Source organism: Ipomoea triloba, chromosome 13, assembly GCF_003576645.1.
Source record: "Ipomoea triloba cultivar NCNSP0323 chromosome 13, ASM357664v1".
In the NCBI taxonomy this organism is placed as follows: domain Eukaryota; kingdom Viridiplantae; phylum Streptophyta; class Magnoliopsida; order Solanales; family Convolvulaceae; genus Ipomoea; species Ipomoea triloba.
Window position 1 is genome coordinate 27,050,940 of NC_044928.1, and position 14,479 is coordinate 27,065,418.

General features: G+C 34.4%; 2 protein-coding genes across 2 annotated transcripts; one reads left to right on the forward strand and one right to left on the reverse strand.

Moving 5' to 3' along the window:
* The first annotated feature begins 735 nt into the window (after nucleotides 1-735).
* Nucleotides 736-7,823, forward strand: LOC116001929 (uncharacterized protein At2g33490). Its single transcript, XM_031241896.1, has 11 exons — nucleotides 736-1,144; nucleotides 2,098-2,170; nucleotides 3,324-3,398; nucleotides 3,623-3,684; nucleotides 3,771-3,839; nucleotides 4,004-4,032; nucleotides 4,111-4,318; nucleotides 4,445-4,681; nucleotides 5,294-5,347; nucleotides 6,061-7,075; nucleotides 7,562-7,823. Exons 1-10 carry the CDS (start codon nucleotides 1,034-1,036, stop codon nucleotides 7,054-7,056), a joined length of 1,914 nt encoding a protein of 637 aa, XP_031097756.1. The 5' UTR covers nucleotides 736-1,033; the 3' UTR covers nucleotides 7,057-7,075; nucleotides 7,562-7,823.
* A 264-nt stretch (nucleotides 7,824-8,087) lies between these two features.
* Nucleotides 8,088-10,397, reverse strand: LOC116001930 (leucine-rich repeat protein 1-like). Its single transcript, XM_031241897.1, has 7 exons — nucleotides 10,222-10,397; nucleotides 9,983-10,115; nucleotides 9,254-9,325; nucleotides 8,929-9,072; nucleotides 8,711-8,782; nucleotides 8,558-8,629; nucleotides 8,088-8,458 (listed from the first exon to the last, which is right to left on the reverse strand). The coding sequence occupies exons 1-7, from the start codon at nucleotides 10,292-10,294 to the stop codon at nucleotides 8,383-8,385; spliced, it is 642 nt and encodes a 213-aa protein (XP_031097757.1). The 5' UTR covers nucleotides 10,295-10,397; the 3' UTR covers nucleotides 8,088-8,382.
* Between the last annotated feature and the right edge of the window lie 4,082 nt (nucleotides 10,398-14,479).

Below are 14,479 nucleotides of genomic sequence, written 5' to 3' on the forward strand. Positions count from 1 at the left end.
AACGAGATAGGCTTTAAAGCATACCATTTTGATGGGTCAAGAAAAGACCCCCGCATCGCCAATGACGGACAGGCTGACCTACCAAAATTCTAAAAAATTTAAGTTTAATTAGAAATTAATAATTGTATACTAAAATAGTTTAAATAAATATTAATATAATTTGTTAAAGGCTTAAAACCAATAATACTCAGTAATATCTAATAAGTTCAAATAAATATACTAATTATCAATACACTTTATTTATATATATATATATATATATATATATATATATATATATATATATATATATAAAGTAGACATAAAAAACAAAAGCTCATCACGCCTTTATTGTGGGAGCCGGGAGGAGACTGGTTGGTCCGATATGTTTAGTTTGTTTTGACAGCTCTATTAATACGGACTAGGGAAGAGTAATTATAGATGTGTGAAATATTTTACTTAAATTAATAAAAAATGACACGTAGATAATTATAAGATATAGATCTGAAAAGAATAATTACTCCAGTCTCCATATGTATTAATACCAACCCACTATCAGAATAACTTTTTTTTTTTCAAAGCTCATTCCAAAAATAAATACATTAATTATAAATCAAACCAAAAATTATTCGATTAGCTGTTCTACACATTAAATGGTCTTAGTCAAAACATCATCATTTCTCTTTTAAAATTTAAAAATGTTCTTTTTTAACAGTATTTTATCACGGAGTATAAAACAAAATTGTTTCGGAAAACTACTTTACGTAGACCTCAAAAAAGGGGCGACCCGCTGTAATGGTGGAATAGACGAGTTTGCAGTTGTAAACGGAGCTTCCATCTTTTTGACTCTTCAAGTCTTTCATGGTCTCTATCTCTATAGTTAGGTTTTCATTTTCGAAACAGTTTGAATATCATTCAACCGGCCTGCAATTTCCTTTTCCGCTGTTCGGATTTTGACACATACTTGTATAATTATACGAATCGGAGTAGATATTATATATACACACACACAGAAGCACACGCAGTCTCGGTCTGTGCGCGTTTAGAGAAGAAGATGAAGACGCCTTTGAAGACACTGCGAGGATTTGCTGCCACTAGGCACGAGAGAAAAGAACGTAGGATTCGATCGTTGACTCAAGCAGATGAATTAGCTCAAGCTACACAGGTTTTTAATTTTTTGGAGTTTTTATATTTTTTCTACCTTAATTTCGTTGCATTATCTAATAATTGAATAGCGTTGTGCCGTTGTTGAGCAAAGCAGTGAATGATTTGCAAGTGAAGGACTGATTTTGTTGTTTTTACCTCGTAATTGGGTCCGATATTGTCTTGATCTGAAACAAAGTTTAGAAAGTGTTCTCAGATTTCTTTTTGTTTATATTTGGTGAAATTTGCTAGAGTTAAGAAGGTTTATTCACTGTATGTCTGGAAACTGAGATTTGCTGTGAAATGGTTATTTTGGTAGTAAGTTTTGGAGCAATTAAGAAACCAGGAAGTATTTTTCCTGACTTCGATTAGCTGTAATATACACATGCTTTCTCAAATTAATTCGTAATGAATTTTCCTTGAAAAGGTATTGTATGCTATGATTTATGCCTTTCCAGATGCTGTTCTGGCTTTTCTTGGCACAAAAAATTGGTCATGAAGAAAGTATAAAAAAAGAGTAAAGGAGAAATCTTCTTTTTCGTTTTTAGAGTTTGAGGACCAAACACAGATGGCTAACCCCATTTTGTGTTGAGTGCAATGGAGCTATGTATCTTGAATAGCAAACATGTGTAGCACCAGTGATGGTGTATTGTATTGAGCATCATCTTAACAGTCACTGAGGTACCAACTGCCAAGGTTGGTTTTCAATGGTTTTTGTGAGTCCTTTTTTTTTTTGGGAGTCTTATATGGTAATCAACTTCCATATTGTTGTTTTCTATCTTTAAACTCCCTCCTAATAAAGCTTCCTTATATATTTGTTCATTTATTCTCTGAACAAATTTGATATTAAATCTATATCTATGAGATGTGTAGAGCCAGACTTTATTGGTTTCATCTGAAAATAGTGTATTACAGTATTAGTCTATAAATCTATTACTCTATTACTCTTAAAGAGATATATTTGTTTGTCTTCAGGATATGGTAGACATGAGAGACTGCTATGATGGATTGCTTTCTGCTGCTGCTGCAACGGCAAACAGTGCATATGGTATTTATTAAATTATCATATCATTCTATTTTCTCACTCTATTCTCCTGTATCTTATCGACCAAAAAATAACTTTTTAAGGCTAGATTAGATATAAAAACCACAAAGAAGCTTCAAAGTTGATATTTTAGACCACTTTTTCAAGAAGCTCAAGCTTGGGCCAGATAAACACTATATCTTGATTTAAGCATTGATAATTGACTGCAACTGATGTTTGAAAAGTTGGCAAAGAGATTATTGATGTGGTTGATAGCTTAGCAGTAAAAAATATAGAACCACTTCTGCTTTCTCATTGAACTTGCTGATTTACTGAAATCAGATCGCACGGGAAGTAAGGTGCAATAGTAATTTCCTCCCTGCAGTTGCAAGTCAGAGCCAGTAACATAAATAAATAAATCATTGATGCACATAGGCCTCTCAACATTTAAAAGGGAGATTAATATGGACCCCTTACAAGACTGAAGATTCTAGGAAAATATACCCCGTAGAACCTTGTGATGATTCATTAAAAAGAACAGCTAATGTCTTCATGGCCTCTGGACATTTGAGGGGAAGACTAATATCGGCTTCTTGCAAGAACTTAAGGTTCAAGGAAAATATAACCCTCAAAACCTTGCAATGATTTACCAAAAAAAAAAGCTAAAGTCATCATGTCATAAAGAATTTGTTTGACTACTATTGGTTATCTAGTTCACATAGGTTAATACATATGGATCGTTTTACTCATTTACAGTAAAATAGAGCTGTTGTGTATGCCTTTCATCTGGATGCTTGAGTACTAATTTCCCATGTTTGACAGTGTACAGCTCTTTAATTGGTATATATCATTTATATGCATTGTTATTTTTATTGCTGAATCCGCCATTACTCAGAGATGGCTTTGTCATTAGAACTTTTGAGGTTAAACTATAGACCACTGCCAATCCTTTTGTTGGACCTTTAATCTAGCTTTTTATCTCTAATTAGAAGCCATCCCTGTTATTGGACATTTAATCTGGCCTTTTATCTGCCAACAAATTCGAACGTTAAGGTTAGGCATGTCTGCTGCATGTTGGTTATATCTTTCACCAATCACTTGGTTTTCTTGTTATGCAGCATACTCCTTTTGTTGCCATTTTGGTGGAAATTTTCTTAACAAACTTGTATACTTTCAGAATTTTCAGAGTCTCTACAAGAAATGGGTGAATGTATTCTTGAAAAGACATCATTGAGTGATGACGAAGAAACTGGTAAGAAGTGCTATCATGATATTTATTTTGGATAATGGAAATATATATTCTTTTAAACTTTCTTCAACACATGTTAGGAAGAAGATCTAATGGTCATTTAGCTCCTTGTAATTGAATTCAATATTTTCTTAATTGAAGCTAATGTTCATAGGATGCAATTTGCAGTTTGTTCTGTTTCAATGTCCAAAATAGATGCATGTTGAATTATTTATTTTACTATACAGGTAAAGTATTGCTGATGCTGGGCAAAGTGCAGTTTCAGTTCCACAAACTTTTAGATAGTTATGTGAGTACTTAGACTTGTGTGAATCATTTTAGATTTTTTTACATTTAAATTTTCCCTTCTAATAAGTTGTTGCTTTCTGTTTCCAGCGCTCACATATTAACCAGACAATCACAGTCCCTTCAGAGTCCCTCCTCAATGAACTAAACGTTGTTGAGGTTTGTCTATGTAAACCTCAATTGTTTTTACATAATGAGCTTGTTGTTGGCTTGAGGTGCAAAAACCTTTCTTCTGTTTCTTCCATTTTTAGTTTCTAGTTTGCTTTATTTCTCCATTATCTTGAACTTTTTCTTCAGAAGCTTATGGTTTTTCTTTTGTGCAGGACATGAAGAGACAGTGTGATGAAAAAAGGTGCAAACTAGTGTCATCACTCTCATGTGTTGTATTATCTACTTAGATTTATTCTTACTCTGGCTTATGGATCTCCAGAGAATCATATGATCAATTGATCAAAAAGTATACAGAGAAGGGAAATCTAAGAGGAGCCAAAGGGGAGTGTTTTTCTTCTCACCAACTGCAAGCGGCTTATGATGAATATGATGAGGGAGCAAATGTCTTTGTATTGCGCATGAAGTCCCTCCGACAAGGACAATCCCGCAGTCTTCTAACTCAAGCTGCTAGGCACCATGCAGCTCAGGTTCCTTTTTTATGTTAAATTACGTACTTTGCTTTCTTTCAGGCTTCAGTATCATGGAAAACATAAATTTGTTGCACCTTTCATGTTGGATGATAATTAAAATGCTTATCTTTTTCTTCCTAGTAGATTTCCTTCTTCAGGAAGGCTCTCAAATATCTTGAGGAGATTGAGCCACATGTCAAATTGGTCACTGAACAGCAATATATTGATTACCACTTTAGTGGGCTTGAAGATGATGATGAGGATGACGCTGTAAATGATGGTGACCATGATTCTAAAGATGACTCTGAATCACATGATGGTGAATTAAGTTTTGACCTTGGTCAGAATGAACTGGAATATGTATCAGCCAACTCAATGGAGGTGAGATTTTTGTCTAGCTTTTTACTGACGTGGAACATGCTCAAAGTTTTAGTCGTAATTGGAATTAGAAACCAGCACTAATAAATATCCAAAGGAACATTTGATTTAGGAAACTGGACTTGATGCTGGTAGTTATAACTTGGATTTTTGGTAAATGCTGTTGCTTGCAAGGCATTGATGATGGCTGAACAGTTCTTGTAGTTGGTGTCTAGGGGTTGTTTATACCATGAAACAATGGAGAAGGACTGTAACTTATAAATGTGAGAGAATCTGAGATCGGCATCAGGGAATGAAGCCGATCTAAGTTCCATTTATTTATTTATTATTATTATTATTAATTTTTTTTAAGGTCAGCATGAGCTTAGTTTCCCTAGGAAGTACTGAAAATTGGTTTTTAAGCTCTCTGCCTCTCTCTGGGTTTTAGGGAGAGTGAGATGCTGAATACCAACATACAAGTCTCTACATATTAAGTAGTGAGATGAATTTAGTATGAAAATTTTGCTTTTGGGTTCCATTATGGAGAATAACAACATTTGGGACTTCTTCTTTTTTTGGTGCAAAATTTTTCTTTGTTATCTTGATTCATTGCTAAAAGATCGAATATTTTTGCAGTTGGATAACACGGATGTCACATTCCCTCAAGTTGCTAAACCTGATTTAGCAAAGGTAAAGAAATTTTCCAATCTTTTCATTTGCTCAATAGTCAATATACACTCATGCTCTTTCTTCTTTATGCTTGAAGAGATTTGTTAATTTAATTTAACACAGCTGAATATGGTTCATTAGCTGTATCTTGGGGAGTTCGTCGTGGTCTGTGCATCAGGAGTTTAGATGTGGTCCATGTGTGGGAAGTTGTTTGAAATCTTCCTCTGGACCTTGGGAAGATGTTAATGTGACTATTGAATTCTTGCTGCTTTTGGTTCCCATCTTGTGTATGTCATATATTTCTTGATATATTTAGCAAATAACAGTCCTGATTCCTGAAGTCTTGAGAAGTAAATTCTAGACATGAAATTGATTAGCACCTTTAAACTGAAGCTCTTAGAAGCCCACTTTGTTAATACTTTGTTTATGTAGAAAATTACCAACTAGATTTAATCTAGCTAATGGCAGTATCAGAATCCATATTTGCATGCTATTTCATGTTTGTAGGAAGTTTCTTGAAATATATTTGTGTCTAGTAGCAAATGAATCTAAATTTGATTATACCTCTTGGTCTAATTTGTTTGTTGGTTTTTTTTTTTTTTTTTTTTGGCTTTTGTTTTTAGCATTAACTGCTAGTGCAATTGACATTCCTTTTTGTTTCAAGTATCAGCAGATCTCTAATACAGGCTTACTATGTTTTGGACTTCAATTTTTTCCCCTATGAACATCTACAGGAGAATTTAGAAAGAAATATTGGTGGGACCCCTTTTGCCTTCCGCAGAGAGACTCGTGTAAGCAGCAAATCTGCACCACTCCATGCTGAATTGAAACATGATCCAACTGAACGGGCTATACCAATTAGTTCTTCACCCTCATACAAGATTCATTCTTACGTGTTGCCGACACCAGACAAATCAGAGACTTCAGTTCCAGTGAAATCAAATCTTGAAGCTCCACAAACAAGGCAACCAAACCTGAGAAGTAAAGCCAACTTGTGGCATTCGTCTCCTTTGGATAAGAACAAGTATGAAAAACCTGGGCCAGCTGAGAAGTTATCTGGGCCTATGATCTTTAGTGCACAACCAATTCTCAGACAGGGTGACAATAATCCAAAACCCAGCAGATTGTCTCCTCCATTGTCAGGACGCTCATCACCACAGCTTGATCCATCTGCACACTCATCACCACAGCTTGATCCATCTGCAGCATCTGATGCTAAAAAGGCCAAAAGGCAAGCCTTTTCTGGTCCATTGATTGGAAAGCCAGGGCCGAACAATCCCCATTTTTCTGCCAGTGGTTCAGTGGCCTTTCAAGGGTTCCCTCAATTTTCTGGGCCTCTCTTGCGTACTCCTTTATCCCAATCTTCATCAACTCCAAAACTGGGCTCACATGCTTCTCCTTCTTCCATTTCAACACCTAAAATTAGTGAGCTACATGAATTGCCTAGGCCTCCAGCCCATTTGCCCTCCACAAGACCCTTACGTGGCATTGTTCATTCAGGACCTTTGGTGTCTAGGGGTCCAGGACCTTCTACAAATAAAGCCGCAGTGTCTCCAGTTGCATCTACACTTCCAATGCCACCTCCAGTTCTCCCTCGTAGTTATTCCATACCATCCAGTGGCCAAATAGAAACAGCACATGTATCTAAGCCATCAAAAGATTTTGCTTCACCTCCTTTGACTCCAGAAGCCATATCGAATTCTGTAGAGCCTCCACCCCCTGCTACCTGATCTTTCATAACAAATGAAGGTAACTAACAAAATCACTGGTGTTTTGATTAAACTTTTCCAAAAAAAAAAATGTTTATTAAGCATCATGTAGTTAAGAAAATTTGTTGGTGATCAAATTGAATTTTACTTAAACTTGAGCATATTACATTTCTAATTTGATAGCATTACCTAGGAGGCTACAAGTTCTTGTTATCTATCCAACTGTGCCTAGTGTTCTTAGCAACCCATGGATGTTCTAATGAAATTCCAATTTTTACCCTGCATTTACCTTCTTGTCGTTTACCTTCTTACTCTGAGCATCTGTGATTCTATGGGGATTGGGAAGTGGGGGCGTGGGGCATTGCTCAGTGTTTCTTGTCTTTGTATCATACAAAATATATATGCATAGTGATACAACTCTCTATATTTGCTTGTACCCAAAAAAATAATAATAATAATAATGGCACTTATTATTCCTTTTGAACTGCTTTCCTCTGACTTTATGACTTTATTTGTATTCTGGCAGGGGTGCATTCTGTAAGAAATGATGCTCATGTAGGGTCAATTTTTCTCTGTGCTCGCTGGGTACAGGTGCAATTGTGAAAAGCTGTATATACGTTGTGTTAACTAGTTATATCCATTTTGTTTGTCTTCTCTCTTGCTTTTCATAGCTGAATTACTAGGTGTAAAGGCTTCAAAATTATACGCCAACATTAGAAAAATTTTGCTCTCTACTATGAATTTCAATCACTAATTTCATTTGCTTATGTCATCTTCCTTCCCCTTTATCCAAGCTGTGTTTACTAATTGGAAAAGTTCTCCATTTTTTAGAGAAAGGAAAACAGAGAATACGAATATGTAGATATGGAGAATTGGAGTAAAAGCAGCCTAAGGTTTGATGCAACTTAAGTCCTTTATGATTCCTCTAACTGTTAAATTGCCAGTGTTATGATCTCTATTACTATTTTAGTATATCTACATCTACAAACCATATAAGAGAAGTACACCCCACTAGAAAGATTATGTGCGTAGGCTTGATCGAGAAAGTGTTAGCAATAATTAAACTTATGATATTTTGATACGAAAATTATGCTCTACCCAGGGTAACATGTTACTGTTTGTTGACTGGGTACAAAGTTACCAAAGGGAGTTCCTTCTAAGTTCTAACAAGCTATAATGTATAGCTAAAAGAACATTTTGGATGCTTGAGAAAACCTCATTTTTTATAGCTTCATTAGCAGAAGCATATATTAGCATATACTATGTTACAGCAGAAATTTTCATTTGAGCAGATGTTACAACAGATTGTTTTTCCTAATATTAGTTTGACTTGGCTTCTTCTAATCTTCAGTTGCATCCTCCAACGTCGTATCTCACAAAACCCACCAGTTCAGGCCCTTCTAACCTCGGATTGTTCAGAAAGCTGGTGTCCAACAGGAAAAAAAAGTGTCAAATAAATTGCAGAAAAACTGCTATAAACCCAGATTCTGTTCCAAGTCCCGCAGATTGTTGAATCACCCACCTTTCAGAGTTAAACTTTGAGAAAGAACCCGTTGTTGGAAACGTACCACACAAGTCATTGCTCGACAAGTCCCTGCCACACAACACCAACAACGTTATGCCTACAGAGTTTGACTCTTTAAAATGGATTCATTGTAAGAGCGAGAGAACTTACAGAATCTTGAGATTTGCAAGCTTGGTAAGTTGTCTTGGTATTCTTCCTGTTAGGGTGTTGCCGTTCAGCCGCCTGCAAAGAAATATGTAACATTGAGCTCATCTGGTCACAGGGGTGAAGTTTGGGAGAATGAAATATGTAAAACATTAACTGTGTCGCAACCACCAAGGGTGTGGCAAATTATGAAGGGGACCATAGAATTTACTATTTTTACTTACATGAAGCGCAGGTTGGAGAGTTTGGAGAGGGAAGGAGGGATGGTGCCAGTGAGGTTATTATGGTAAAGATCAAGGCTCACAAGACTCTTGAGCCCACCAAACTCTGCTGGAATGGGTCCTTCCAAGTTGTTCATGTATAGTTCCCTGTCAGCATTACCACATTATCAGGGAAACCCACCAACCATATTTACTGTTCCGAATCTCGAAATTTATGTTCCGTCTTAATAAAACTTTAAATAATTATGGATAACTAGGATGAGACCTGAACCTGAAACCTTCCTTATGCTATGAATTAACAATCTCTTAAAGAAGAAAGTGAACTCACAGATACTGAAGACGCTCCAGCTTCCCCAACTCCGGTACCAGATTCCCCGACAGCTTTGCGTTTCCCAGATCACTGTCACCAGCTATTCACTTTTTAATACCCAATTCCATAAAAGCAAACTACATAAATGTACATAGTACTACTAAACATATTATTGTATCAATATTTTGTCTACTTTGACAAGTTTTCGAACAAACTCTGGTACATCAAAAAAGTGTGAACACAATGGACCCCACCCACCCCAGAGGCCAGAACCATATTTTATTTTACGATATTCTGTATTTTGTAAAGTTGTACCTTATGCTTAACAAGTTATACTGTTTTCTTATATGTCACTAACAAACCACAGGACACATTTTTACAAAACATATAGCATTGTTAACATATTATTGAATGAGTATTTTGTTGGCTTTAACAAGTTTTAGAACAAATTATAATATTGAGTGTTTTGCTGAGTTGTACCTTATGCTTAACAAGTTGTACTGCTTTCCTATATACCGTTAACAATCCAGAATGCACAATTTTACAGAACATACGGCATTATTAACATATTATTGTATGAATATTTTGTTGGTTTGAACAAGTTTTCGAACAAATTATAATATTGTGTGCTTTGCAGAGTTGAACATTATGCTTTACAAGTTATACTATTTCTTTATGTATCTCTAACAAAATATAAGGTACAACTTCGCAAAACATAGAGAAGATAAGGAGAATGGGGGCACTTACAGTCTAGTGACCCTATTGTCAGAGTCGCAGGTAACATGAAACCAAGTACAAGGATCAACCAACGTTGGATCCCAACTCTGCAGAACATTATTAGGGTCTCTCACTGCTCTTCTCAGTGCATACAAAGCATCTCCTGCAAATCCCATATATTTCTCCATTATTAATCTAGCTTCAAAGTATATAAACCAAACATTATTTTGTATTTGTTGGCAATCAAAACTGCTTAGTTAATTACATACCTTCTGAGTTTGCATCATAGAGTGGCAAGGAGATGAGGAGAAGAAGATGGAAGAGAATGGTGAAAATCTCCATTATTGGAGCTTCAGTTTAGAAGAAGACTTTAAGTGAAGAGGGAATGTCTCAGAGAGAGAGAGAGAGAGAGAGAATTTGAAGCAAATAGGAGGCAAGGAATCAAAGGTTGTCTATAAGCTTTGTTGCTCAATGATATTGAAATTTATAGAGCCAATAAATAAAANCGCTAGCTAACTGACGGGAGAGTTGACCTTCGACCGAGCCTACGGCTGATCGAAGTGAACTCACACACAGAGCGACAAAAAAAAAAAAAAAAAAAAAAAAAAAAAAAAAAAAACACCCCCCCCCCCCCCCCAAACCCCTTAAGACTCCACATCCAAGATACGTGAAATTGACCCCAAAAAAAACCACACCCCTTTAAAGAAATTTGTTACAATGCTTTTACTCTCATGTCTTTTTAAAGCAAATTGTACATTTGTACAATAATTTGGTTTAATAATATCATGTGTAATATAACATTGTACCTTTGTGTTTAGTAAGTTGTACTTCTAATAAAATATAGGTTAAGGTACAAATCATTTAAAAATATATATAATATTGTAACTTACGATATTGTAACAGTTTTCATTTTAAAAAGATTAGAAACACAATGACATTTTAGTTCTATTAGCCTGGTTAAAATTGTGATGTGATAGAAACATATCATACATACAAAATTACTAATGCATATACAATACCTTTTGCACCGATAGGCCTATAACAAATTATAGCACTACAATTACAGTCTCGTATTAAAAACAAGTATATATACTCAACTATGATAATTCTTAAATAAATGCGACTACAAATTAAATGATGTTAATACACAAACTTTTTGTCTTTTTAAATGCTTTGGATATACCAAACTTATAAAAGCTCAAGCTCAATTTTCTAATTCAAGTACCATTTACCTATATATCATGATGAGAATAACTCACAACCACTATGTAATAGTGTCTACCAGGCAAATTTAGCTACTATGTAATAGTCCGCTAACTACACTGAAAGATAAACTGCATGAAAAAATTTCGATGCAATGAACCCGATTGAAAAAGTCTTGTCAAAAATTAAACTAATGTCTTAACCGAATGGATGGGTATCCAATTAATCTTTTACCTTTAACAACATTATATTTATTAAAAAAAAAAAAAAAAAAAAAAAAACATTGGAGAGATCAGAGGTGGGGTGAACCACATACAGTCTGACTGAGAACAGAGAATAATTGTGATACACCAACAATTGTCGAGATGTTATTGTCAATTTATAACATTGTCAGTATTATATAGAATATTAGAATTTGTATTATTTTATTTAAGACAAATATTATAGACAAGGCAGCATAACAAAGTCCTTGATATTTACATTTCTATGTTGAAGTTCGTGGTTGTCGGGTCACTGTACCATATACTAATACTGCCCATTCCCATTTTATTTCATTTTATTTTTTATTTACAATAACAATAATATTAATATATATCCATAAAAACAGATATTGCTGCACTCGTTCAGTACACTATCTTAAGAAAGCCTGGGATGTGTGGGGTAATTACCAAAGTTTAAAACATTTATTTATTTATGTATTGAGATTAATGTTGATGGCAATGTTAAATAATAATTAAAAAAATAGTTTCGTGAGATATTGTTAGAGATAGTATAGTCTGCATAGTGAAATTTGGGAAGAAAGATCGAATCTCACTAGTAATAGTGTGGGCTAGCTTTAGTTACCGTGATTTGCCCTCAAGTTATTAAATCTCATTTTATGTAAATTTTTATTTTTCATCTCTTGTATTTTATTTAAAAGATGAATATAGTTGGAAAATATAATGTAATATATTTAATATTTTTGCCTACAAAAGAAAGAAGATATTTTTCTAAATAATCAAGGACACCCATGATGACATGTTGAGGTTGCAATCAACTTTGATATTTTTCTTCTAAATCATTGAGTAATATGAACATATCATCTTTGTTACGTCCCCTTTTAATAAAATAATGAAATTAAAGTGATTAAAGTGATAATAATATTTTTGAATGGTTGAAATGCTCTTGTTAAGTTGCACTACTCCCATCATACCTTCATTCTTCCCATTTTTATTTTATTTTATTTTTTGTAATTGAAGTGATGAGCAATTTTAAGTCATTTCAAGTGTAATTTATTCAAACAGTATTTTGAAGAGTAACTAAAGTGATAGACTAATATAACCATTCTCCTCAACACATATTAAGCCATTAGACTTATTCCTCTCAAATACACCATAGCAAAGTCATTTTAACTAGTCTTTATTAGACAAGGGCTTATTAAGCTTCAAACATGAAATCATATTTATCAAAGAAAATATTTGTCACATTGAAATGATTAATTTCAAAAAAATTCAAACGGAATATAAAAATTACAATAAATTATGAGATTTTTATGTATGTAAGGGTGTACTTTAAAAAACAATTGGGACACTATATATATCACTTTTCTAGAGAATTGTTTGAATAAACGTGATTGAAGTGATTGGAACAATCTACCATTCTAACCACACACTGATCAATTAAACAGAAAATGTTAGATGTAAGCAATAATGTTCGTAATTGAAGATGATCGAGCAAGTCATGTCTCTTGAGTTAGAAGTGTCCCTATGTTCTCTCCTCCTTTGATTAACAAAACAAACTGTCCAAATCACACTATTATCACTCTAAATGTTCCAATCTCACCATTCTCATAGTCTACATTTTCAACATCAAACCATGCATGTGCCATAGCGACGAAAAGCAGTAGTTGAGGCTCCTTGTACACAGTAATCAAATATTTAACCTATGTGTTCAGGTGAGTTACTATAATTTACATCCTCTTAGATACTCTGTCGAGTCAGGGCGTGAAGACCCTTTTTGAGATTCAACCTTTTTGAAAAGAAAAAACGTAGTTGGATGTCATGGAAGACCTGTCTTTTGAGACGGTGGAAGTCTTAATAAGAAAAAAAAAAAAAAAGAATAGATCAGATGCCATTTCTCTCAATCAACTAAATTCATAGATTGAACATAACCCCATCCAATCAGCTCAGCTCACTCAACACTCCATGTGATCCATCCAAGACCATATATATAATACTACGTAGTATATGATGATGAGCCATTAGCCAAGATGGTACTTTAAATCCCACTAGTGCCAATCCCTCTTTCCTTAAAAGATGTGAAAAATTGACGTTGCAGAAAAGAAAAGAAGCACTACCCTAATTCAATCCATTTTTACACAAATCTTCTTCCTTGCTTTACCAGAACCCATGATTATATTATGGAAAAGGTTGGACTACCAGAAATGAAAAGACTTGTTCCATTTGACATAAATTAAATATCAATACGGACCGGACCATCAATATAATTATGCAATCTTTAATTGCCACACGAAGTAAATAAAGGATATTTGACCATTGACGCTATGGAGTGCTTCAACCCTAGCTAGCTGTTTCCTTGCCCCACTTATCCGGACAACGCATTCAACACACTCACTTTGACCCAGACAGACCCTAATCAACCTAGGTTAATATTATCAATCTTCTATACTTTTAGTAATAGGATACTAGGTTAACTTTGAAACAAGACTTAGAGTTCATATTCGTTGTGCAGTATATTTACGATGAAGGTTTGACATGTCTAACTTATCTCCTTTAAGATGTCCAACCAAGTTACTTTTAAGCCTTGAGAATGCGTGAATTGAAGTTCATTGCAAATTTGCAACTACATGTCTTCTATATTTCACGCTGTCACCACTAAATGTTAAACAGTTGTCTTTGAATACATACATATATGAGATTTTTTGTAACTAAAAGTCATCCCAACTAGTCTATAAATAATACATCAATGTACTGAAATTATGAAAACAGAACAAAATTCACTAAATTGAGTGCATTATAGTTCTTTGGCTCACCTCAAGTGACCAGGACAAGTCTCATTTTTTCTACATCGTTATGTCTGTATTCATCGTTATGTCTGTATTCATCGTTATGTCCGTATTCATCTTAATAATTATCTTCCATTGAGTATCAGCACCCATATATATATATATGTGTGTGTGTCTAACAAATTTTAAGTTCATTTTTAAGGGTGACAATTGTGGTAAAAAAAAAATCAATTTGAGATCAATTTTTTGAAGGAAAAAAAAGAAGAGAAAAGGAAGTGTAATTATGGAGGATCACAAAAGGATGCAATGGTGGCATGGTC

Coding starts and splice junctions, on each gene's coding strand:
- LOC116001930 (XM_031241897.1), bottom strand. CDS start 10,294: ATGGAGATTTTCACCATTCTCTTCCATCTTCTTCTCCTCATCTCCTTG. Junction 9,073..9,253: donor CTGGAGCGTCTTCAGTATCT/GTGAGTTCACTT, acceptor TAATGCTGACAG/GGAACTATACATGAACAACT. Junction 8,459..8,557: donor TCAAAGTTTAACTCTGAAAG/GTGGGTGATTCA, acceptor GTTGGACACCAG/CTTTCTGAACAATCCGAGGT.
- LOC116001929 (XM_031241896.1), top strand. CDS start 1,034: ATGAAGACGCCTTTGAAGACACTGCGAGGATTTGCTGCCACTAGGCAC. Junction 4,682..5,293: donor TATCAGCCAACTCAATGGAG/GTGAGATTTTTG, acceptor ATATTTTTGCAG/TTGGATAACACGGATGTCAC. Junction 5,348..6,060: donor CTAAACCTGATTTAGCAAAG/GTAAAGAAATTT, acceptor GAACATCTACAG/GAGAATTTAGAAAGAAATAT.